This window comes from Drosophila mojavensis, unplaced genomic scaffold (genome assembly GCF_018153725.1).
Source record: "Drosophila mojavensis isolate 15081-1352.22 unplaced genomic scaffold, ASM1815372v1 contig_136, whole genome shotgun sequence".
Taxonomy (NCBI): Eukaryota; Metazoa; Arthropoda; class Insecta; order Diptera; family Drosophilidae; genus Drosophila; species Drosophila mojavensis.
Genome location: NW_025318667.1, coordinates 12,253,340 through 12,278,961, shown reverse-complemented (window position 1 = coordinate 12,278,961; position 25,622 = coordinate 12,253,340). Strand labels below are relative to the sequence as shown.

At 38.3% G+C, this 25,622-nt stretch overlaps 1 protein-coding gene across 2 annotated transcripts; it reads right to left on the bottom strand.

The window, feature by feature from the left end:
• Positions 1-155: 155 nt before the first annotated feature.
• LOC6585310 (uncharacterized oxidoreductase SSP0419) lies at positions 156-20,777 on the bottom strand. 2 transcript variants are annotated; one of them, XM_015161212.3, is made up of 4 exons: positions 20,637-20,777; positions 20,146-20,259; positions 552-1,324; positions 156-478 (listed from the first exon to the last, which is right to left on the bottom strand). In XM_015161212.3, exons 3-4 carry the CDS (start codon positions 1,312-1,314, stop codon positions 267-269), a joined length of 975 nt encoding a protein of 324 aa, XP_015016698.1. In that variant the 5' UTR covers positions 1,315-1,324; positions 20,146-20,259; positions 20,637-20,777; the 3' UTR covers positions 156-266. The 2 variants fall into 2 exon arrangements, with proteins under 2 accessions (XP_015016698.1, XP_015016699.1); XM_015161213.3 differs by having other exon boundaries at positions 20,651-20,777.
• Positions 20,778-25,622: the final 4,845 nt, after the last annotated feature.

Below are 25,622 nucleotides of genomic sequence, written 5' to 3'. Positions count from 1 at the left end.
TGTTAAAACAGTTGGGCGTATATAGATTATAGATAACTGAATACAATGTTAAACGAATTTAGTGTGTGTGTGTGTGTGTAGCTGTCTGTCTGTCTGTGTGTGTGTTTTATATACGTATGTACAGAAAAAGTATTGTATAAGTATATAAGCTGCGATCCATGCCCAAATTGACACTTATGTAGCTCCATCAACTCGCCCTCCCTCTCTCTCTCTCTGTGTTTTATTCCCTCTCTCTTTAACTCTGTCTCCTCCTCCTCCTCATCTGTCTAGACGGACTGCGTGGCGGCCTCACTGCTGGTTCGGTGTAGACGCAGCGAGGAGCGGCATGGCAACGTGAATTGATACTTGTTATGGGAGAGCAGCGCATAACGCTGCTGCGGCACATAATCCCACAGTGCTCGCTCGATCATCTGCAAGGCGCTGGAGCTGAGCACATCGGCCGTGTACTGAGTGGGTGCGCCCGGGCACTGCGACATGGCTGGCAGATGAAACGGAAAAAATTGTAGTCATACGATTACCAGTTAGAGATTGAGGCGGCGGCTTCTACTTACTCTGCGCCACGGGCGCCTTGTAGAGCGACTCGGCGGTCATGCCGCAGGTGTCCAGGGCAACGATGCTGACGCCATATGGCTGCAGCTCCTTGCGCAGCTCCTCGGCACACTTTTCGACGGCGACGCGTGATGCATTGAACGCGACGAGCCCATCGCCGCCCATGCTGCCGCCGGCACTGCTGCCGCCCAGGTAGAGGAGACGGCCGCGTGTCGGCCGCAGCAGGCCGACAAAGGCCTTGGCCACGCGCAGCGTGCCCAGAATGTTGGTCTTCAGCATCTGCTCCCACTGCTGCACATCCTGGGACTCGACGCGTCCGCGGTACACACTGCCGCTGGTGTTGATGACCGCCGCAATGCCGCGCTCGTTCGCATTCAGGTGGGCGCCCATCGCAATGGTCGCCTCGCGCAGCACATCCTCCCGGGTGACGTCCAGGCGCATGGGTATAATCGTGCCACTGATGGGCTCCTCGCTGTACTCGCGTATCTTCATCCAGCCGCAGAGCAGTTTGGCGGGCAGCGAGTCGCGCGCCTCCTTCATGCCGGCAAAGACGCGGCAGCCCTTGTTCGCCAGATACGTGCACAGCTGCAGGCCCAGCGCCGTGTCGGCACTGGTCACCAGCACCACGCGGCTGGCGGGCAGCTCACCGTTACCCACCTGGCTCTCCTCGCGCACCTTGCATATCAAATAGATCAACAGCGCGCCGGCTATCGAGAAGAGCGCCAGCAGCTGGAAGGCCAATACCAACATGGTCATTGGCTCCATTATGACATTGCTGCAAGTGAAAGTAGAGAAGAAGATGCATTAGAATAAGTGCTGTCTTGCTCGCGCTGACTCTCTCTCACGCTCTCTCGCTCTCTCGCTCTTAAGGAGCTTTAGAGTAAGTTAGCTTCAATTTATACTGCATTTATTTATACAATATATAGATAACAGTTAATATACATACATATATCATTCATCATCAACTTATCTATATAATATATATATCTTTATCTTCATTATAGAAATTGCCAATTCTAACTTGTTCTTGCCTGATCTATTTATTGATTAATATTGGCTGCAGCTGCATTCCAGGCCAGTGCATTGCTCTGGATTTTGCAAAAGACTAGCACATATAGCATATGTATATCATATCATATCATATCATGTTATATGACATGATATCTTAACCCATAGATATATAATATCTAAAAATAAACTCGAACTGCAGCCAAGCAAGCGATGGTGCTTCGGTTGTAACTGGCTAACTTCACTATATAACTTCAGATACTTATCTATGTATATATGTATATGCATACATGTATCTGTATGTATATAGTTGGCGCATTTTCACTTTAATTAGACGCTGAGCTATGTGCAACGGCAACAAAACAACAACAACAATAATAGCAAACGCATCAAGTTACATCTAAAACAAACGAGGTTTTTTTTTCTTTTTCTTTTTTTTTTTAATTTCTATTTTATATTTATACTCTGTATGCATGGGCAAATGGGTTAGGCTGTCAGATGCAAACAGCAAAAAATAAGTAAAATAAATAAATATACATATATGTACATATATAAATATACATACTTATTGAGCAAAAAAATTGGGCAGAAATACTACTATTACTACTATTACTATTACTACTACTATTAGTATTACTACTACTATTACCATTACTACTACTATTAGTATTACTACTACTATTACTATTACTATTACTACTATTTCTATTACTACTACTACTACTATTACTATTACTACTATTTCTATTACTACTACTACTACTATTACTACTACTCTTACGACTACTACTATTACTATTACTACTACTATTTCTACTATTACTACTATTACTATTACTATTACTACTATTTCTATTACTACTACTACTACTATTACTACTACTCTTACGACTACTACTACTATTACTATTACTACTACTATTTCTACTATTACTACGTTTACGACTACTACTATTTTTATGAGCACATCTGGATATCTATTGGATAACAAAAAGTTTGTAATAAACATTGTCTTTAAATTGTATTATATATATTATTATTATACATGTATATACATATGTATATGTATATAGTAAAAATTCTTTTGTTTCCTTATAAACAAGCTCAGAAAATAATTCTATAATAATATCTTCCCGAATGTTCTTTGAGCATTAGCCAGTCTTTACAGAGTGATTGCCTAGTCTGGCTCTAATTTCTATATATCTTTATATATATCCTAATCTGTTTTTATCGCCGTTTTATGCAGCTGTTGGCTTTTGCTTCACTTTTGATTCGCTTAATTATTGCGCGTTTTTCTTCCAATTTTTTTTTACAATTTACGACGCTCCCTCGTCGACATGGTCATAGACATGGCTGCCTCGCCTCCCGCTCCTCACCTGGCCGGCCGCCACCTACAACTGCCCCCCCTCCTATGCCCTAGCTCCGACAGCAAACGTCTTCACTTGAAAACTAAAAGTTACAGACCATATAGGGGCTAGGCAAGTGTGTGTGTGTGTGTGTGTTTGAGGCTATAGACGCCATATGGACGCCAGCGCCCACAGTTGGTCGGCGCACGTAGTTAGCGATGCGTGTCCAGCCCCAAAGCCCAAAATGTTTCGTGCATTTGGCAATAATAAATGTTGTCTACGTGCTGCTCTCCCTCTCTTTCTCTCACTCACTCTCTCTCTCTATCTCTCTCTCTCTCTGTCTGTCTTTCTTTGCATTTCACTGCACTCGTCACAAAAAAACGCTGTCCGCTGCATAGCTCATTTATCCAGTTCAAAGTAAAAGTTGAAGTCGCCCTTTCGAAACCTTCGCTCCAGGGCTACCAAGAAGAGCCCTAAACAATCCTAAGCCAAACAGATCTTCAGCTACAGCTTACTCTGCCTATCTACCTACCTACCTCTCACTCTCTCTCTCTCTCTCTCTCGCTCACTCTCTCTAGCTCTACGATCTCAGCATTTACACTTTCTTCTCCTCTTCTTGCGCTGCAGTTTAACTGAATCCGAAATGCAACGCATCGCAGCTTTTGACTTTGATTTCGTTGACATGCGGAAATGGCTGTTGCCATATTTGTTTTTGCCACACTGTGCGTGAAACTGGCCGCACAGTGGCATTAAGCACGCATCCGCCTACGTTTGCCGTTACGCAATTAAATAACAATTATATGCACACACACACACACACTCATATGGGGACTGCCCAGACTTGCCTCCTGCCCCACCACTCTCCCCGCCACCATGTCCGCTTGCCACCCGCCCACTTGTAATGCAGCCAAAAATAAAAAACCAAAGAAGACAACAACAAGAAATCTCTTCCGCATTAAAAACGAAGACGAGCCTTAAGGCCTTTTGTGATATACATATGTACATACATGCATATATAAAAATATGTATTTATATATATATGTATATGCATATATCATTTACAATATATATCTTTAAGAATCTGTCCAGGCCATATCATATCTTGAAACTAGAAATATGTATACATACATATTTATATGGAGGTTGCATAATTTCTAAGCCTTAAGTTAACTTTGAAATGAATCTCCATAATTTCAGTATTTATCGAACGAACTCCAAATGTTTCTTGTTTTTTAATAAGTAAATGAAACTCTTCAGTTTTGTTGAAGTTCATATATCTAATCGATTTAAGTGCTTCAATTAGGTAAAATTTTCGATCTTCAAATTATATACCACTGCAAATTCTAGGAACTTTTTGGTATTGTAAAAATTCGTTTGGTTGAAGCTTCAATTTATTATTGTAGTACATATAATATAGTGGTATAATATAATAAAATGTAGTAGTAGTATTTATACAATACATAGCTCTGAAAAAGAAACCATTCTTTGGAGAGTAACCCCATTGGAATAATAATTGATTTTTATATGTGGATAGCTGAAAATCTTGAATATTGATAACTCTTTATGATACATCTTTATATGTTTTATCATGTATATATATGATGATTCAGAATTCGTAGCATGTATTTTGCTCTCTAAAACCTTTAACCTTTGACCTGCTTAATAATATGTATATATACATATATATATATTTTTTTTAGTATATATAGTATATGGAAAGGTTTGTGGAATCTGAATTTAGTATGTGGTTTGCTTTGGCATATGTACCAGTTACTGGCTTAACCAAGACTTCCTTCCGTCTTGTGGTTTCGCTATATCAAATGAAGCTAGCTGCGAGCTGGTCAAATGCTCAGCTCAACGCTGAATGCAACTGGCATCAGGTGCTGACCCAGTTCTGATTTGTGGCCAATTGCGAGCAACGGCAGCTTTTGGCCAAATGATCGTTAGCATAGCATTGCATAAGCCAGATTGCATCAAGCTGGCTGGCTGGCTGGCTGTTGGCTTGATTGCTGCTCATGTTGGCTGTCAGTTATGTCAACTGGGATTGGTTCTAGTCGGTGCGAGCCGACAGCTCAGCATGCTGCTAATTAAGCAGCCGCTGCAGTTCAATTGCTAATGCACAGTGGTTAATTGTTAATTGTGAATGCACTGAAATTATTCAATTATGCGAGATTGTTTGTCCATTGAACTTGCCAACTTAACTAGCCTAGCAGCGGTCAGTCAATCAGTCAGTCAGTCAATCTGCTTGTCTGGCTGCTATAATTGAACAAAATAACTCTGCATTTCAGATACAATATATATATATATATGTGTGTGTACATAGATATAATTGGCTCGCACAGATCTCACCATGAATGGGGCTCGTCAATTATGGCCAGCAATTCATATGCTGAGAGATATGTGAGCCCAGCTAAGAGATAACTCATATTAGACGTGACATTCAGCGGCTGTAAAACCTTCGTTCGCATTGCATAACGATAACTGGGCAGCGAGTTTAGCTGCCAGTTAATTTAACTGGAAGCCAACAGTAGCAGCTAAGCTCGTGTTAAGCTCATTCAGCTCAATTAAGCCAATTGCTATCATTCTTGGCATCAACTGGACATGTTGAGCCAACACTTGGCAAGCGCCTGTTAAGTAATTCACCTATTCAGCAATTCAGCAACTCAGCTAGGCAGTAATTCAGCAATTAAACAAGTGTTTTCTTTCACATTTTACAAATGATGCGCATTAACTGACGTTATATGCTTGACCACATCATTTCAAAGGCTAATCAAAGTGAACAGACAAGTCTGACAGGCACATCTTGTCCATTTGCCAGGCTGTTAAAGCCTTACCAGCCAGTTTAACATGCAGTTTGGTTTTCAAAGTGCCTGTTAATTGTCTAACTCTTGGCATTCATTTATGTATATATGTATTTTTGATTGCTCAATTGTTGTAAATATTTAACAGCTAGCTATAGTCTTACCAGCCAGTTTAACATGCAGTTATTTGCTTCTATTTATTGTTCAGCTAATTCTGAATGCCCAAAGAACTTAACACTCACTTATTCAGTGGCTCTTCATTGTCTGGCAAAGCCAAAGAAAATGAAGCCTTTTCAAATTGTATAATGCGAGTATTTCATACATGATCAAAGACATATATTCACATAATCGAAGTTGTTTGTACAATTGGTAAGCTCTCTTTTCTTCCTCATATGCTTCTGCTTCTCCATTTAATTTTTATGTAAATCTGAACAAAAATCAGAGGCTTATTGTTATACGAACAGAAGGGATCATTGTCTGTTCGACTGCCTGCGAATAACGAGGTCTAGAGAAACAGATACAAGGAAAGAGAGAGAGAGAGAGAGAGATATGTTTGGAAAGAGAGATAGAGATACAGATACAGATGCAGATACAGATACAGATACAGATACAGATACAGATACAGATACAGATACAGATACAGATACAGATACAGATACAGATACAGATACAGATACAGATACAGATACAGATACAGATACAGATACAGATACAGATACAGATACAGATACAGATACAGATACAGATACAGATACAGATACAGATACAGATACAGATACAGATACAGATACAGATACAGATACAGATACAGATACAGATACAGATACAGATACAGATACAGACAGATAGCTAATGAAGCTATGTCACTTCTCGAGCTTCTGTTTCTATTTATAAATCATGCCTAGAATAATGAGTTATGGCTGGAGCCTCAGATATCATAGAAGTCAAAAATGTAGTGAGCGTGAGTCAAGTGCGCATTGAGACTTGACTCTGTGCTTGGGTAGTTCAAGTGTAGCTTTTAATCGCTTTGTAGCCAAGCTAATTTCATCTGACGATGCCTCATAAACAAAATGAGATACAAATGTGACTGAGTTGAGTCAAGGGGGCTTTGGTTAATGTACCATATGTGGTGTACATATAGATATAGAGCTGTCAATATGATGTAGCATAAATAGAACAAATATATACATATAAGGAATAAAGCAGTCAGCTTTTTCGGGTAAAAGATACTTTTCAGAAAATATTTTTTATTATCTGTTCGGCCTAGGCGTTGTCTATTTGAGTATCTATAGTTGCTTACATATAGTTGAGATACAAATGTATCCGTAGATACATTGTTCTATATCTATAGATGCTGTGAGCTACATAAATTTAGGTTAAAAGCAATTCTCAATCAGTTACTCTTGCCCTCATTCCCTATATGTCTCTCTCTCTCTCTCTCTTTGCCTTTCTTCTCCTGTCTTCCACTCTGATTGATTTACATTCAATCATTTATCAACAGCTTTCTAAGAAGTTTCGAGTCGGTAATTGAATTTATCTTATAAACAAATAATCTATCTTTATCTCGCTCTCTCGCTTTGAATCCCTATCCCAGACTTGCTCTCGCTTTTGGCATACCCGTCATCTTGATATCTTGAATCGGATTTTGTTGTTGCTTTTGCGTCTTGTCCTAATCGTGCATTAGTCAGAAAGTCTGCCAAAGTCGTGTTTAATTTTGTTTTGTTTTGTTTTGCTTTGCTGTTTATTTTTCTTATTTTTATGGCTTCATGGCAGCCATGTTGTGCAGGGTGTGTTACACACACACACACACGCACACACAGAGACAGAGGCATCGAGACAGGTGTGTGTGCATACCTATAAAATATGTTAATTGCGACATTTGCTGATTTGTTGCGGCTATTTCAGCAGCAGCACCAGCAGCACAATTGTTTCTATTGTTGTTGTTGCTGTTTTAACATTCAAGCTAAATATGTCAGCCTTGTCTCGCATCCATAAGCATCAATCCCTCCATCCACAATCCATATCCATATTCATACTCATATTCATATTCAGATGTCCAACTGCATTTCGCTCTCTCATGCTAATGTCTCTTGTCTTATTAATCATAATATTGCGCATACGCAGCGTATCGCGGCTTTCACAGAGGCGTTTTATTTTTAGACCAGGCGAATCGATTATGATGATGATGATGATGCTGACGCGATGCTGGTGATAAATTAAAGTCTCATTAGACGCAACTAAGTCGGAGCTAACAAAACGAAACGCAGAAAAACTTCATTGCTGCCTCAACGAGGCATAGCTCACACAATATACCCTGTAATTTGAGTGAGTGTATAAGCAATTGCACAATCAGCTCTAGATATATAATCTCAAGGGAAGCAGTTATAGACTTAACCCAGTCACAATCTGATTCATTTCAGAGCTTAAGACTTAACTTCGTTAGCTTTTTGCCTCTGCTTCTTATATAAGCGCCTATCTATCTACAGCAAGTTAATCTAATAATTTCAACGAACTCAAATTGAAAACGTATTTCCACATTTTGTTTTTTGCCACTTTAATAACTTTTTTTTTAGGCATGCTTTGAAATTCCATTGAATAATGGGCCAAATAGCGAAAATTGTTCGTTAAGTGTGCAAAAAAACAAAAAACAAAATTATTAAAAATAAAAAACAACAAAGAAAACAAAAGCAACTTGTGGAAAGTGAAAAATCAACACTCGACGAACCAGCGCGAATTGCAATTGCATTTTGTGGTTTCTTCTCTTTCCACGAAGTTGGCTAATTGCTTTAATTAAAGAATCGATGGAAATAAAAACAGAAAAAAATATGAGCGAAATATGAAACTCAAGTAGCCCAATTAATTTGTACCTCGAGCTTTGAACAGCGAAACCAGAAAACAGAAACAAAGTCATGAAGCTAAGTGTTTGGGAGTGTGAGTGTGAGGGGCGGTATAGCTAACAGATACCCTGTAGGGAGGAAGAGAGAGAGAAAAGAACAGAAAGGAGAATAATAAAGTAGAAAGAGAAGGGAGAAATCGACAACAAAATAGAGAAAGATAGAAAGAGAGATAGAATGAAAAGAGAAAGAAAGAGAAAGGGAAAGTGAAATAAAAGGTGAAGAAACATACAGTGTTAGAGAGAGAGAGAGAGAGAGAGAGATAGAGAGAGAGAGAGAGATAGAGAGAGAAAGAATGAGAGAGATAGAGGGACAGAGACTCAGAGGGAGAATGAGAGCTAGAGAAACAGAGAGAGAGAGATATAGAAAACCAGAGAATGAAAGCTAAAGAGACAGAGAGAAAATGAGAATGAGGAGAATAGATAGAGCGAGAGATAATGAAATTTAAGGAAACAGAGAAGAAGATAAGGGAGAAACAGGGTGAGAGATAGCATAAGAAACGAAAAAGAAAGATATACAGAAAGATAGATAGACAGGCAGAAATAGAAAGGGAAAGACAGAAAATGGGATATTAAGGGAAAAATAGAGACAAATATTATAAATTCGTATGAAATTGAATTGGAAACATTTTCGTAATCAATTATATGACTTTATGTTGGCTTTTATCAACGATAGATCATCAATCTATTTGACGCTAAAGCGAGCGGAATTATTACTGCTAGTCACTCGAGAGCGCTTACGCAGATTGATGAAACACCCAGCGAGTCAATCAAACAGTGAGCTAAACGCTATAGTTACATTCATGTAAACCCTCTTCTGGGCATACCCATTAGTACAGATCGTGCCACAGGGTATGCCAAACAGGTGCCAATGAGCCGCATTCAAGTGAAGCTCTCGACCAGTTGGCAGCAAAGCATATATGTAAATATATGTACGTATATGCTCAGGTATATGTGCATGTATATATGTATGTGTGTGCTTGGAGGTGTGTATAAGTAGTACAAGTATCTTTCGCAGTCGCATAACTCAGCGTATTTGATTTTGTTGCTGTTTATTTTGTGTTTTGTTTTTGGGCTTCGGGCTCGTTTGGTGATTTCTTTCTGTTTAACACATTTTGGACACGCATCGCCAGCAGTCGACTGTGCGAGAGTGCTAATTTGGCGCAGCCTTCCCTTCCCACCCGTCACCGCCCGCCCTCTCTGACTTGCCCAACGCCTTCTGGAACACCTTCAAATCAATTGTGCTGACCCAAATATTGAATATCGCATCCAAAAGATGTTTCCAGATACAGAAAACTGAAAACAAAGTGAAAATATGCAAAACATTTTTGAAATTTTGGCCAATAGCAATCAGTTACACACACTCTCCCTCTCTCTCACTCTCTCTCTCTCTCTCTCTCTCTTTCTTTCTGGCTCATTGCGTAGGTGGCTTAATGTTATGCATTTTAATATAGCTGCGAGTTTTGCCATTTGCTTCTGTTTCTCTTTCTCTGTATGCCTCTATTTTGGTTTCTGTCTAAGGCTTAAGCTGTCACGTCGTCTCAGGGTTTTCGATTCCTACGATTCCCCCAAAAAATCGTGACGAAATGCAAAAGTTTCATTCGCACAAAATAGTCAATAAATTGAATTACTGAAATAAATCATGTTAAATACTACTGTAAATAATAATACTAATACTAATGCTAATGCCAATACTAGTGCTAAGGCTAGTGCTATTGCTAATGCTAATGATTATGGTGATGGGAATGCTAATGCCAATACTAGTGCTAAGGCTAGTGCTATTGCTAATGCTAATGATTATGGTGATGGGAATGAGCATGATAATGTCAATGCGACTACAAGCACTAATGCTAATCCTAAATCTTATACTAATGCTGACATATGTACCAAAATGAATACCAATACCAATACTATTATCAATACTAATATCGATACTAATACTAATATCAATACTAATACTAATACTAATATCAATACCAATACCAATACCAATATCAATACCAATACTAATACTAATACTAATACTAATACCAATACCAATACCAATACCAATACCAATACTAATAGCAATATCAATACTAATACTAATACTATGGTGTTTTACTTTTATTTTTAACAGTTTCCATTTATTATCTAAAGCTTTGTTTAAGAAATATGTCAAATGAACTGCCATTGCAATGCACATTCCATGCTGTTAACTATAACAATAATGATGATAATGATGATATTGACAGTGCTAATGTGAATGATGATGCTGCTACTGCAGCTGCTGATGATGACGCTGCTTTCTGTTTACATGTTGCCCCAAGCAAACTAACCAACAACATCATCATTGTCATAAACATCATGATCATGATGATGATGGACATGATCATGATCATGGGTAATAAACACTCAGCAATTTTCACCAGGTTCGCTGAACTCTTTGATTCGTTTACACACACAACAACAACAACAACAACAACAACAACAACAACAACAACAACAACAACAAAGCTTGCGTCTGCGTTGTCTTCGCAGTCATAAGAAAAAACTGAAATGTTTACTGTAATAGTCCCACCCACAATTCATAACTCTAGACCATATGTATGTATATAGTATCGTGTATATGTCTAAGAAAATGTTCAGTTTTAACCTTGTAGTGCATCAGCATTTTCAAGTTCACGTAAAGCCCCTTAAGAACGTCGAGCGAACTAGGCAATGCTCTCTATTATAGGCTGCAAATGTTAAGAGTTTTCTCTCAGTCTCTCTCAGACTGTAAGCTTAGAGCCGGGCTTGTCAAACTGCGCTCACAATTGTCAGAGATCTAAAGAAGTTCTTCCATAAATTTAATTCTTTTGAACTTCATCTAATTCGTAAGTAAATCACATAATTTATATATCAATAAACTATGTAGTTCATAGGCCCCTATATACCCCCAGACACTCCATAGATTATGATTAAGACTTAGCCTACATTTACTCGTTAGCATTCAGTAATATTACTGTAGAGTATATGCTAATGCGCTTTTTTTTCTTGTCAGCGGGTCTGAAGATTAGATCATTCGTGAGGCGCACCAAGCGCGGGCGTTGACGATGACAGCACAACGGGGCGTATGACAAATGTGAAAAGATCCAAGACTCGAGATGACAGCTGTCAGTTGACTTATGCCAGGCACTGTCTAGAAAGTCTGAGGCAATGCGAGCTGCGAGTGGCGCTGTCTGACATTGGCTTAATCAAATCGTCACATAGATCTATGTAGAGCAATTGCTAGGAATGTCAAGCTCAAGTTAACGGTTCGATAATCTTAACTATTCGAGGAGAAATTGAAAAGAATTTTCAATAAGATGAGCCCAGAGAAGCGTGTATGGGAAGGCTGACTTTTATTGACTGGAATTGAAGATTTGGAGAAGAGATTTAGATGAAAATAGATAGTATCTTTGAGATACTTACACTTTGGAACTTCTGTAACTTCTTAACTGTTATCCTTCATTTCTAGTTAGTAGTCTAGTCCATTAGGTGTCCCTGGTTTCTATATAGAATCAGCATAGCTTCAATTTCAATATCAACTTCGATTCCATATAGCTACTAATTGATAGGTAAATGGGATATGGATCCTATGCACTGTCATAGTATCATTTTTAAAGATATACTTATATATATGATGATTAATTTGAATACATGCTTTGATAGACGGTTAGTATATTTGGTACACTCAAAAAAAATACATCGAATTACGATTATCTATCTCTTCTATCTATCTATCTATCCTATCTCTGTGTATCTATCCTATCTCTTCTAGTATATCCAGACCAATACGACTCTATATCTATCTAACAAATGCATCTATGCATTCGCTGCATTGCCTCATTTTAGCTGCTATTTTTGCAGTTAATGCGATTTAGTATTTATATTTGATAATTTAATCAACTTATGCTTAACAATTATGATAGACTGCACACAAACATATAGGTATATATGTATATATAGTTATAGCCATACAATAGTCGGCGTAAATCGCATGTCGCGCATACGTCACAGCGCATCGCATTATAATAATCGCATATGGAATTTGATGAGGTAATATTCCGCGTCTGCTCTGCGCGTCTCGCGCGGGCCCTCAAAGATCTACAATTTTCACACGCTTTTCGAAGTTGTCTATTTCTCTCTCTCTCACTCTCTCTGTCTTTCTTTGCTTTTTTCGTAGTTTTTATAAGCCATTCAAGTGGATATTTGATTTAGGGCCGTGTTTTATTGGCCAACTTGGCTGCTGACTGATTTTTTTATTTTCCTCTTTATTATTATTATATTATTATTATTTAGCTGTTGTTGTTTTTGTATTTGCACATTACATTTTTGTCGCTTATCTTAACCGTTTTGTCAATTTGTTGTTTTCTTTGATTTTGATGGGTCGCTTTATCGCCTATTACCAGATAGATTACCGCATTTCCTACGCCTGTCGGCGCTTTCTCATGTTAATGAAGCTCTTCTCATTATGCAAACTGTCGATCAACTTTCTGTGGACCACACACAAGCACACAATTACCCACTCACACATATGTGTGTGTGTTTGTTTATACACGCTGCTTTTATGTATAAACATGTTCATGTTCAGAATGTGTTTTCTGTCGCTAGATGTCGCTTTGATCGCTTTTCTTACATTCAAATTGACAAATGTGTAATATGAATGAGTAGCTCAATGAAGCATTATATATTTTATAGATATTTATACAGGTATATCTGAGTACATATGTTTTATAAATAGAGTTGAGTCTCAATAATTCGTACCCCGCTAAATTGAAAATCGCGTTAAATCGGAAAAAATTCTATACTCTTGAAAGAAATGTTTTCTCAATAATTCTCGATAATTTGAATTTCTGATCCCCTTGCCGTTTCGAATTATATATTTTTCATAATATTTCGTCATATATTTAGACTTATACCTCCCTTAGTCTTGCCATCTCTACAAACATATTTCTTTCTCTTTTCAATACCTCCCACAACCTCTTCAGCTCTAGACATTGGCCTCCCATTCAGTTGATCGATATTTCCATGCAAATCAATTGATATTCACATGGAACTTTAGTTAATAGAGCTGTCAGTCTGTCAACTACTTAAGATAAATAGATCATTCCTAACATCTTCCCTACCTTCGCCCCTCTCGCCATTTTCATGCTATATTCTCACACCCAATTCATTTTGCAACTTATTTCGATTGCTCAATTGTAAAATTCTGCATTTCATTTCGAAATTGGTTATAAAACACACACACACTCTCACACGTTACGAAAAAAAAGTCTTCAAATTGAATTGTGTACCAATTATAATTGCTATTTCGATTGTTTTTCATTTTCATTTTCAGTTTTATTATTCTCGACTTTAGTTTTTTCTTCTTTCTGCAGTGGCAGTTGAAAAACTTAACGCTCGATTCAGCGCTCAAATTGCTTTGTGCCACTTTCAAGTTGCATTTGATTTTTCTGCTGCTTCTTCTTCTTCGTCTGCTACTGCTACTGCTTCTTCTTGTTCACTTCTTCAACTTCTGCCAGCTATTGTTTTTCGTTTACTTTGAAACTGGCCATTTAAAATATGCGAATAGGTTGTATGAGCTTTGTTCCGCGAAATACTCAACACATTTTTCGAAGAACCGTCAAATTTCGAACTCGAAATTCATGTGATACGTTCAGGAACTATAGCTATTCTAATTCTTACGTTATATATATTACAATCATGAAAAATGAGTCTGTTCCAACTCTTTAATAATTCGAAAATAACTTGAAAATTGCCTTCCATTTTCCAAAATTATACATTTTTCGAACTTAAAATTTAAGCAATATGAAACATTTTTAAACATTGAATTTGTTTCGAAAATGTTCCATTTAATCCTCGTATAATTGAATGCCATCGGATTTTCGAATTTAAGATCTTGTCGTCCCTATCAATTGCTTGTGTATTAGACCAGTGCAGGGTAACTGCTAGTCGATAACATCCACTTGCCTGCCGCTTCTATTTGTATTTTTGTAAGACGTCAATTGCTTTAAGCAATCAGTTCACAATGAGCTGCCAAATTGCATTGAGACAGGTGCGCGACTCGAGTGCTTTGTAGGGCATTGCTGCGAGAAGTGGCTCGATAAGACCCGATATGTTGGCTGGATATATACATATATGCATATATATATATATATATGCTTCAGAATAGAAGTTTTAAAAAATGTCACGAATGTCACGTTCGGTGAGCATAAGAATACGAATGGATTAGCATTACCATGCGATAAAATTCTATCGAAATGACCAAAGTTCTCAATAGAGAATAATACATTTGGAATATGTAGCAAAAGTTGGCATTGTTAATGAGGAGTACTCCCTCTCTGTGCACCTGCTCTATTTATAGGCTATTCTGATTCGACATTTCAGATTTGCTCATTGAGACAACACTTCGCATCTATCGATGTTAGGTCAAATGCTCTTATATGCCGAGAGCTGATCTTGCTCAAGGCTGCAATCGATTGCCTATGACATCCGCTGATATCGATCTTGGGCTCTTGCTTTACTCTGAGTATATCGGGGCTGTACAAGTTTAAGGAACTACCATTCAAATTGCCCAATATTATAGACGATCTCCATCTGCACCGTCCCCTTTCGCACTAACCGCTTTGCACAGTGGCGCATGCGTGCCAAAAGCAAATTAAAATAGATATACATATGTATATACACTCATAGACAGTATGTAGCTAAGCGAATAAAAAACACTTTCAAAAGCCATTGCAAATTTGTTTTAACAATCAACATTTTTATATTGTTTTATTTTTATTTATTTATTTATTTTTTTTTTTTTTTTTGTAATTGCATTTTGTTTATTTTGTTTGTAGTTTTCCTCTTCTTCTTCTTCTTCACTTTTTTGGTAGCTGCCAAAGTCGAAGCCTGTCAGGAATTTTAATTGAGCTTTTTGTTTCTATTTTGATCGTTTTTTTCATACCCTTGCGCTTGGATAGATAGCTTGTAAGTGTGTCACGACTGTTAGAGGTGTTTTGCGACATTATTTGGTGACTGCATACGTAAATAGAGTTAAGTTAGAGATCTACAGAGAGATATATATAAGGAGAGTGAAAGAGCTGTAGAGCGAGAGAGATGGAACGAAAAGGACTATAGATAATGGCAAGCGAAAGAGAGAGAGTAAAAGTGGGAGAAAGAATGATAGATATAGAAAAAACAAGAGGAAAAGAAGCTGAAAAGGGAAGAGAAGGGAGAGATATATGTATATGGATGCATAAAGCCAGCCATATAGACTGGGCAATCTATGTATGTATGAATAGACGGAAAGTTCTATGAGCAGACAACCTGAGATTTGTGTATATCCATATCTGTATTATACTATATATGTTCCATAAGTGTATATTATTGTATTGCATTTGATCGTAGTTAGTTTTTTCTTAGTATCCATCGAAGGGTATTCAACTTTCTGCAATGCTAACGTTTATTACTTATTGTTTATATTATTATTTTCTTTGTTGTTGTTGCTTTCGGATTGTTGTTTTTCGATTTCCATTGCAATGCGCATAGACAAATCAATTTTGATTTGTTGTTGTTTATCATTTATGGATTGCGACTAAAATGTTTAAAAATAACTTGGCGAATTCGATGCCAATACCAAATCCAATTCCGATTCCGGGGGAACTGCAGCTGGGGGCAGTCACTCGAGCGTCCTATTTGGAATTGTTGTTGCTGTTGTTGTTGTCGTCGTAGTCGCTTTCCGCCAATTATGGATACAAAGTCGTCGCCGTCGTCGTCGTCGTCGTCTATTTGAAATTTCACTTTTTTTCAAATATTTTTTGTTTTTTTTTTTTTTTTTTTATTTTGTTTTGTATATTTGTTTTGTACTCGTTTGAACTCTTGAAAGAGAGACACAAAAGAGTTGGACTTGGCCGCTTGGCATTTGGAGCGCAAGTGCAGCTGAGGGCTGGCAACGGAGCAAGTGCATGGGAATGGGAATGAAATGGAATGGAATGGGTATGAGTATGGGATGATTTGCAATAAACTGGCTAATAGCCAGATTTGCAGCAGCAACAACAACAACAACAACAACAACAGCAGCAGCAGCAACATGAGCAGCGAGCAGCTTCAACATGTTAGCCAGCCAAGCAGACACAAGCTATAATTAATGCTTCGCTTTCACCTCTTTCAATTGTCGAATACTTAGGAGCACTTAGTGCTGACTTATCAACAACAACAACAACAAGAAGAAGAAGAAGCAGAAGAGTAGCCGACCCTCAAGGATTTGGTATGTGTGTTGATCAACACTGGCTAATTGCTGTGTGGCGGATCTACAACGGCAGTAGGTCAGCGCTGAGACTTTGCTTTTATTATGCAGAGTTTTGACTTGACAGTTTGTTTTGATGGCGTCAACCAACACTGTTTTTTTATTTTATAACTAACTGGTAGTTGTGCATCTCTCTGCTCATGCAAAGCTTGCCATAAATCACCATTGACCAACACTGATTTGCTAATTATGAATATAACTATCTAAGTCTCCGTAGTTTTGAATCAGCAATTGATATACGTTCTGTGGCTCACAAATAAAATCTGTTTACCAACACCGACAGCTCAGCTAGCAGATCTTTCCTTTCGCCTGGTCCAATTTGACCAGCACTGGGCTGCCAATGGTTTAATACTTTTTCTCAGCAAAAATTTCGTTGACCAACACTGCCACAGTCCGTTTTAAGTTAAGCTATTTGACGAAGTATTTGAAAAACCTAACTAACTTTACCAAGAACTTAATTTAATATGTAGTAACGTATTATTAATTTTCTGTTAAGCAGCACTAGTTAGTAAGTTGCAGTGTTTTACAGCACTAATAGCTGTGTTGTCAGCTATAAATTACTTTATAAATATTAATATATAGATATGTGTATTTCATTTAGTTTCATATCGTTTCATATCGTTTCTCTCTTGCTTTCTATTGTTAACCAACACTAGCTATCTAGTTAATAAGTACTTAATAACACTGGCAATCTGGCTTTACTCTTATTGAATGAACAACTCTAATTGGGCTGGCCTTGCCTCGCATTTTGGGCCCACCTCCGGGTGGTCTCCACTAAGTGGCCTGAACCCGCTCGCCCCGCTCAACCCTCGTCCCACACCTTTACAGCTACCCAATTACAATTTCTGTTATTATTATTGTAGTTGTTGTTGTTGTTGCTATTTGTATGGCCAAAAACCTGTCGATTCGCCAGAATGAAGCCAGAGACACGCGTGTAGATTTGCTATGTGGTTAACTGCACACAACTACACGAAAACAGATTGAGATATAGCAGTGAGACAAGCCCATAGACAGAGACATAGACAAGTATATATGTACATATATATATATATATATATATATATATATGCATATGGATATTTTTGGTATTTTATGTGCCAGTGTGTGTGTGTGTGTCTGTGTGTGTGCCAGTCTTTCAGTTTGCCATAGTCAAGATTGTCTATTTGTTAAGCTATCTCGCATGTTTGAGCAATGACCTCAACTGTTTGTTTATTGTTTTTTTCTTCTTCTCTGCTATTTTTTTTTTTTGTCGTCGTCTCGTTCGTGCGTGGAATTTCTTTTGAGATCTTAAGTTGCGGCTTGTCTTGTAAGTGTCAAAAAAAAAAAAAAAAAAAAAATATGTGCGCAGCAACAACAACAACAACAACAACAACGGCAACAACTCAATGCTCGCTTCGCTTAAGATCAAAGTTCAGCTTGCAATGCTGCACATCAACGTGTTTCAATTTCAATTTCAATTCAATTTCGCATTGCATTCAATTGGCATCGAGTGCTAGACTAAGTCCGTTCAATAGAGCAGCAACCATCAAATGTTGGTCAAGTGTTTCTCCTTCTCTCTCTCTCTCTTTCTATCTTTTGCGCTGACCTTTTAAAAACCCATTTAAACATATATCAGTTGATACCCTGTAAGCAGTTTAATAAGCCTATTCGATTATTGTAAGCCAATGATCGAAAATGTCATAGATGTTTTGGGTTCAATTATTCTATTGGCTATCAGCTTAACTTCAAGTTGTCAATTGATTAGCTTTATTTATTTGTTCGAAGCGTAAATTGAGTTTTGAATAACAATTGAATTAAAACTGCAATGAATTGAATACAAATTGAATTGAATTTTAGCTAAAGTCAAATTTAATTAAGTTTGGATTTAATTTGAATTTAAATTAAACAAAAATTGAACTACAAAATTACTGAAATAAAACTGAAACTGAATTGAATTTAAAATTGAATTAGTAAAATTTTATCTGAAAGCTCAAAACTTTAATTGGCACTTAGATATATATCTTAGACTTCAAACCAGAAACTAAGACTTGGTTAACGAATGGGATTACTTGAGACCTATAATATGATAGCATGTCTATTCTGTCCTAGCAAACTATGGCATTATCTAAAGCCTTAAAGTAAAGTATTCATATATCAATACTGTTGTTTTCAACAGCTGAAGTCGAGTTAGACCAGTCCGTCTGTTCGTATACATAAAATTGACAAGAAACTTCAACTTTCTGTTTCTACTATAGAAAATGAAAATGAAAATACGAGTTTTTTTTTTCAATTGAACGACAACAATAGGGTTTTAGGCAATTCTTTTCAATTTTATGAGACGGCAAAAATCAGAAACGCGAAGTTTCACTCTCTTTAGATACGTTCAAGCATTCCCACAAAAGTTGAGCTTGGTTAGGGTATCTTCTAGTCGTACACTGCCGATTGTAGCTTATTGTTTCTTTTGTTTTAATTTTCGTATAGTATACGCTATAATAATAGTCTGAGTGTTGTTGGCCAAGCTTTTTAAAACAAGAATTGTCAAAAAGAATGTGTTTTGTTTTTCTTTTCTTGTCTTTATTTATGTTTTTCTCTTGCTTTTTTTCTTAACACAAATTCATTTGCATACGCATACAACAGGTATTTCTGTTGTTGTTGTTGTTGTTGATAAAGTTAAGATTGATGATTTTAAGCGATTTGGCACGAGCGAGACGCATGGCTTTTTTTCTGAGGCCGCCTTTCTGGCATTCCACATACAACTTCCCCATCGCCCTTTCCCCTTCCGCGCCGCTAATGCGATTCTTTTGCATATGAATGCGTATAGAGTTAGGCTATCCGAGGAAGGAGGGAGGGGGGAGGGGGGGGCGGTGTCTGCTTAGCTTACAACATTCGGACCCCCCGCGCGCCTCTTCTGGGTGAATCTTGCAGACATTATCTCATTTGATTATCTCATTTCGAGTGAACAACAGCAGAAACAAATTAAAAATTAATAAATAAAGCTGATTTGGCACACATTACGAAATGCAGTTATGCGTTAATGAACTGTTGTTGATGCGATTAGTAATCGACTTATCGATAGGTTTTGCATGACTGCGCAAAGCGCCGTCTATCGAATCGAGTTTGAAAGTCAGCTACAATTTGACATTGAAACGAACTCTGAAGGCAGGAAGAAGAGCAGGAGGCGCAGGGCGCGTGTTGGTCAACATAGACTAGACTATACTAAACTATATATATATATATGTACATGTATATATGAATATATGTATATTAATGTCTTACCCTTGATTAGTTTCGTGTGCCGCAAGTGAAGATCAAATTGGATTCCTTGATATTTGTTTTTGGTCTCGCTCCGTTTAGCAGCAATTAATATATAGGTATGTATAAGAAACAACTCTATAATATAGGCAAAAGAAATAAACGAATTTCGAATTTTATGGCTGAGCAAGAAAACAACACAAACAACACACATGCACAGAGACACACAGAAAAAAAAATAAATATGTAAATCTTCAATAAATTTAAATTGATGGTCAGAAAAAAAAAAAAAAAAAAAAAATCAAAAGGAAATCAAAAGCAAATTTCTTGCTTTAGGTTCGAAAAAAAAATCAACCAAAAACAAAATGAAGCAAAACAAAAATTAAAACGGTCTTTGGGTATATTTTTGTATTTGGAATGCGCCCGCCTTCGGTTTCGGCTTTGGCAGCGACTTGCATCGGTTTCTGTTTCAGTTTCGATTTCAGTTTCGGTTTGTGGCTGCGATGGCTCTTTACCAAATTTCACGCACAGTTTCGCACAGCGGGCACACAGACTCGTTTCTCGAATTGGAATTCGAATTCGAATTTCGTTTGCTCAGGCAAGCGGTTCAAGACGTCGACTTGGCGTGTTCAGCTCGTACCGAAGACTGTCTGTGTGCTTAAGCCGCTGCCCAAGCCACAGCTCAGTCGCTGCTTCGTGAGCGCAGCCGAGTCGCCAAGCTGCCGAACAACTGCTTCGTGTCTAGTGGCTGGTGCTCAGTTTCTGTGCTGTTGCTTTTGCTCTCCGTTCGCCATTTCGTTAAAGGCGACAAAATGTCAAATCAATGCGCTATGTGATCCTCGTAGCAATCACCTTTTCCCATACCCTGTAAAGAATGGGCAATGGGCTACCCTGAATTTGCTGCGTATGGAACATTAAGTGTACAGTATTTTAAAGAGCAGTAGTGGTAAATGTTAAATCAACGAGAGCTAGAATTGTGACGTATTAAATGACACTTCACTCATTTATTTAAAATTTTTTAGTTTTAGTACAAAATTTTATTGATTGATAAGCTTAAATTTTGATAGGAGACATTTTAATATAATTCGATTCCAAGCAGTTTAAGAGATATCCTTTAGCCGATAATGCCCATTTTGAGGCCACTTTGTTTTGTTTATTTTCGTTTTTGCCGCAGCGCAGCAGCAGCTACAACTGGTTTTACAGTTGGTTTTTGCAGTATATATTGCCTGACTGCCTGCCTGCGTGCCTTTCCTGCCGATGTTCCAGTTTCGCTCGTACCCAAATTATTTGCCAATTGGATTTTGCGCCGTTGCCTCGTGACCGAACTCGATTTTTTGTTTATTTTGTTTTGCTTTGAGCTGAGTAAATTTCTTTATCATGGCTCGTCTTATCTCGCCAAGTCTTCATTAGCAGTTAATGAAGAATGTTTAACAGTTAGTTTCGGCTCTTCGCGAAGCTTCCGTAAAACCATCAATGCGCTGCAGCGGAAGGTTCCCTAATATAATTTAGTAACTCTTTCAGTTTAACTTATTGGCAAAGAAGAGATTCCAAATACAATAATGTTAAATTATGATACTTTTCAATTGATATCATAATTTCCAAATTGCTGTATAATCCCTAGCAAGGTGTCTGAATAGATGAAATAGGAATTTCCAATTGGAATTGCTGGTGATCTGGCTAGTTGGAAGCGTGTGCTTGTGCCATATCTGAAACGTTTTGCTCCAATTGCAATATGGCCAGTGCCACGCCCATTTAAGCGGATTGCCCCGGCCGCAAGAGGCCATTCGCTAGCCAATGTGGGCCACAGAACCTGGCACATGGAATGCACCCGTTGATGACGGCGCAACTTAAGTGTTGACACTAACGCAGCTAGGCCGGAACGGAGACAGAGAGCGAGAGAGCAAGAGAGCAAGAAAGATCGAGAATCAGTTAACTGTGTGAGACCGAGGGCGAGAGAGAGAGAAAGAGAGGGAGACAGAGAGATTGAGAGAGGTGCAGCGACAACATTTGGTCGCCTGTCATCCGCATATTTGTGACCACAGCTTGGCTGCACTTCAATGAGCCCCAGGCCCCAAGAAGAAGAAACCACTGTGGAGCAGCGCAGTAGTGGAGGCTGACTGACCTAAACATACCCTGTAAAGTTTACTAGACTTAATTATCAATATACCAATGACAATTTAATAATATACATATATAGAATTTCATTTAATAAAACGCATAAATATATAAAGCTGCAGACCCTCTCTCTCTTTCTTTCTCAAAGACAAAGTATACTTTAATGGAAACCAATTCTGATTCTGATTTGATTTTTTCCAATATTTACCGATTTTAAAATGGCATTGCCTTATTTTGTAAATATTCAAAAACAAATAGTACTATAAATCGATCTTTATCGATATATGCACCTGCTCAACTGTCCATATTATAGGGTAAGCGAAAAATAACAATAAAGAAGAAAAACAAAAACAGCAAACAGAAAACTTTCTGTTGCAGCCATTAAAATTGGCCTGGCCAAGACGAAGCCAACCGCGCTGCAAGCTAGCTAGAGCCCGAAAACCTGTTATCGATTTGAGGAAAATCTCATAGCGCTATACACACACACATATATATTTTCCAGCTGTGTGCGTGTGTGTGTGTGAGCTGGAAATTCGAAAAACTTTCAATAATGCCCGTGCCAAGCGATTGGGAAACGTGAGAAGCGGCTCAAATTGCTTTTGCTATTGGCTTTGATCATCATCAGCAAAAAGCAACAACAACAACTGCAACAACTGTGACAACAGCAGCAGCAGAAGCAACAGCAGCAATTGCAAACAAGTTTTTCCAGTGCGAATGTCAATCTGTTAAATCCGCCAACCAACTGGATGCCAGGATGCAAGATGCACAGCAAAAGATACAAAGATACAAATATGCAAAAGATACAAAAGATGCAAAAGCTGAGCGACGGCCGCTTGACTGACTGAGCCAGTGCCAGGGCAGCGATCGAGCAACAACCTTTGCAGCAGCAGACAAAGAAGAAGAGGAAGTAGAAGTAGAAGTGGAAGTAGAAGTAGAAGTGGAAGTAGAAGTAGAAGTAGAAGTAGAAGTAGAAGTAGAAGTAGAAGTAGAAGTAGAAGTAGAAGTAGAAGTAGAAGTAGAAGTAGAAGTAGAAGTAGAAGTAGAAGTAGAAGTAGAAGTAGAAGCAGAAGCAGAAGTAGAAGTAGAAGCAGAAGTAGAAGCAGAAGCAGAAGCAGAAGCAGAAGCAGAAGCAGAAGCAGAAGCAGAAGCAGAAGCAGAAGCAGAAGCAGAAGCAGAAGCAGAAGCAGAAGCAGAAGCAGAAGCAGAAGCAGAAGCAGAAGCAGAAGCAGAAGCAGAAGCAGAAGCAGAAGCAGAAGCAGAAGCAGTAGAAGCAGAAGTAGAAGCAGAAGCAGAAGCAGAAGCAGAAGCAGAAGCAGAAGCAGAAGCAGAAGCAGAAGCAGAAGCAGAAGCAGAAGCAGAAGCAGAAGCAGAAGCAGAAGCAGAAGCAGAAGCAGAAGTAGAAGTAGAGAAGCAGAAGCAGAAGCAGAAGCAGAAGCAGAAGCAGAAGCAGAAGCAGAAGCAGAAGCAGAAGCAGAAGCAGAAGCAGAAGCAGAAGCAGAAGCAGAAGCAGAAGCAGAAGCAGAAGCAGAAGCAGAAGCAGAAGCAGAAGCAGAAGCAGAAGCAGAAGCAGAAGCAGAAGCAGAAGCAGAAGCAGAAGCAGAAGCAGAAGCAGAAGCAGAAGCAGAAGCAGAAGCAGAAGCAGAAGCAGAAGCAAAGAAGTAGAAGCAGAAGCAGAAGCAGAAGCAGAAGCAGAAGCAGAAGCAGAAGCAGAAGCAGAAGCAGAAGCAGAAGTAGAAGCAGAAGCAGAAGTAGAAGCAGAAGCAGAAGCAGAAGCAGAAGCAGAAGCAGAAGCAGAAGCAGAAGCAGAAGCAGAAGCAGAAGCAGAAGCAGAAGCAGAAGCAGAAGCAGAAGCAGAAGCAGAAGCAGAAGCAGAAGCAGAAGCAGAAGCAGAAGCAGAAGCAGAAGCAGAAGCAGAAGCAGAAGCAGAAGCAGAAGCAGAAGCAGAAGCAGAAGCAGAAGCAGAAGCAGAAGCAGAAGCAGAAGCAGAGAAGCAGAAGCAGAAGCAGAAGCAGAAGCAGAAGCAGAAGCAGAAGCAGAAGCAGAAGCAGAAGCAGAAGCAGAAGCAGAAGCAGAAGCAGAAGCAGAAGCAGAAGTAGAAGCAGAAGCAGAAGCAGAAGCAGAAGCAGAAGCAGAAGCAGAAGCAGAAGCAGAAGCAGAAGCAGAAGCAGAAGCAGAAGCAGAAGAAGCAGAAGCAGAAGCAGAAGCAGAAGCAGAAGCAGAAGCAGAAGCAGAAGCAGAAGCAGAAGTAGAAGCAGAAGCAGAAGCAGAAGCAGAAGTAGAAGCAGAAGCAGAAGCAGAAGCAGAAGTAGAAGTAGAAGTAGAAGTAGAAGTAGAAGTAGAAGTAGAAGTAGAAGTAGAAGTAGAAGTAGAAGTAGAAGTAGAAGTAGAAGTAGAAGTAGAAGTAGAAGTAGAAGTAGAAGTAGGAGTAGAAGTAGAAGTAGAAGTAGAATATATCCGAATAAAGCAAAGATCTTGAAGAGACCCCCATCAACGGCCAAGTTGACCTTCACAGCAATGCAAAGTGCATTTGATGTGATCAGACTTGAAATCAAGGCGATTTTCTGTATATTATGATAATAATATAATATTATTATCTCAAACAGATTTCTATCCAATCTGAAGTCATTTCAAGACGATGGACTAGAAGAAGCAGAAGATAGCAATGATCGCTTAGGTCAAATATGAGACGATCTTTCTATGTGGAGTGTAAGAGAAGAGATTACGATCAAGTTTGAGACATTAGTTTAAAGTTGTATTAGCTAAAATATAAGTTTAAGCATACGTATAAATATATGTATGTAAGCAATTTGAGTTTTTCTATGCAACATATCCTCTTCTATATTTCAAAGCGTCAAAGACCATCTTCCCATGTGTTCTAAAAGATATATGCTAGACATGTGCCATTAGAGCTCTTTAAAGAGCAAACAGGTTCTATCTAATATAAATTATGATAATTATACAATAATGCCAGTCTTATAATTCCTTCTAATAGATAATAGATATAATCGTCTTCTAATTGCCTAAGATCTCATCAGCTCTACAGCACAGTCACAGACACTTGAGAGCAAATTACGCAAACATTTTTGCAAACATGATCTCAGTTAATTGTAAGCAACAACAACAACAACAGCAGCAGCAGCAAAACGAGCTAAAGGTGTGCGTAGAATCATCTTCTGCTTGGAATGTCAACAATTCCAATTGCATATTCTTATTGGCATTCGCATGTGCCCACGCACAGTCTATATATGTATATATAAATATATATATTTGTATATATCTATAGATTCTGCTTGCTCAAATAAATACAAATTTATGAAATCTTTTACTTTGACAGCATTTTTGGCATTTTGAAACACGTTTACAGGTGTTTCTCGTTGTTGTTGTTG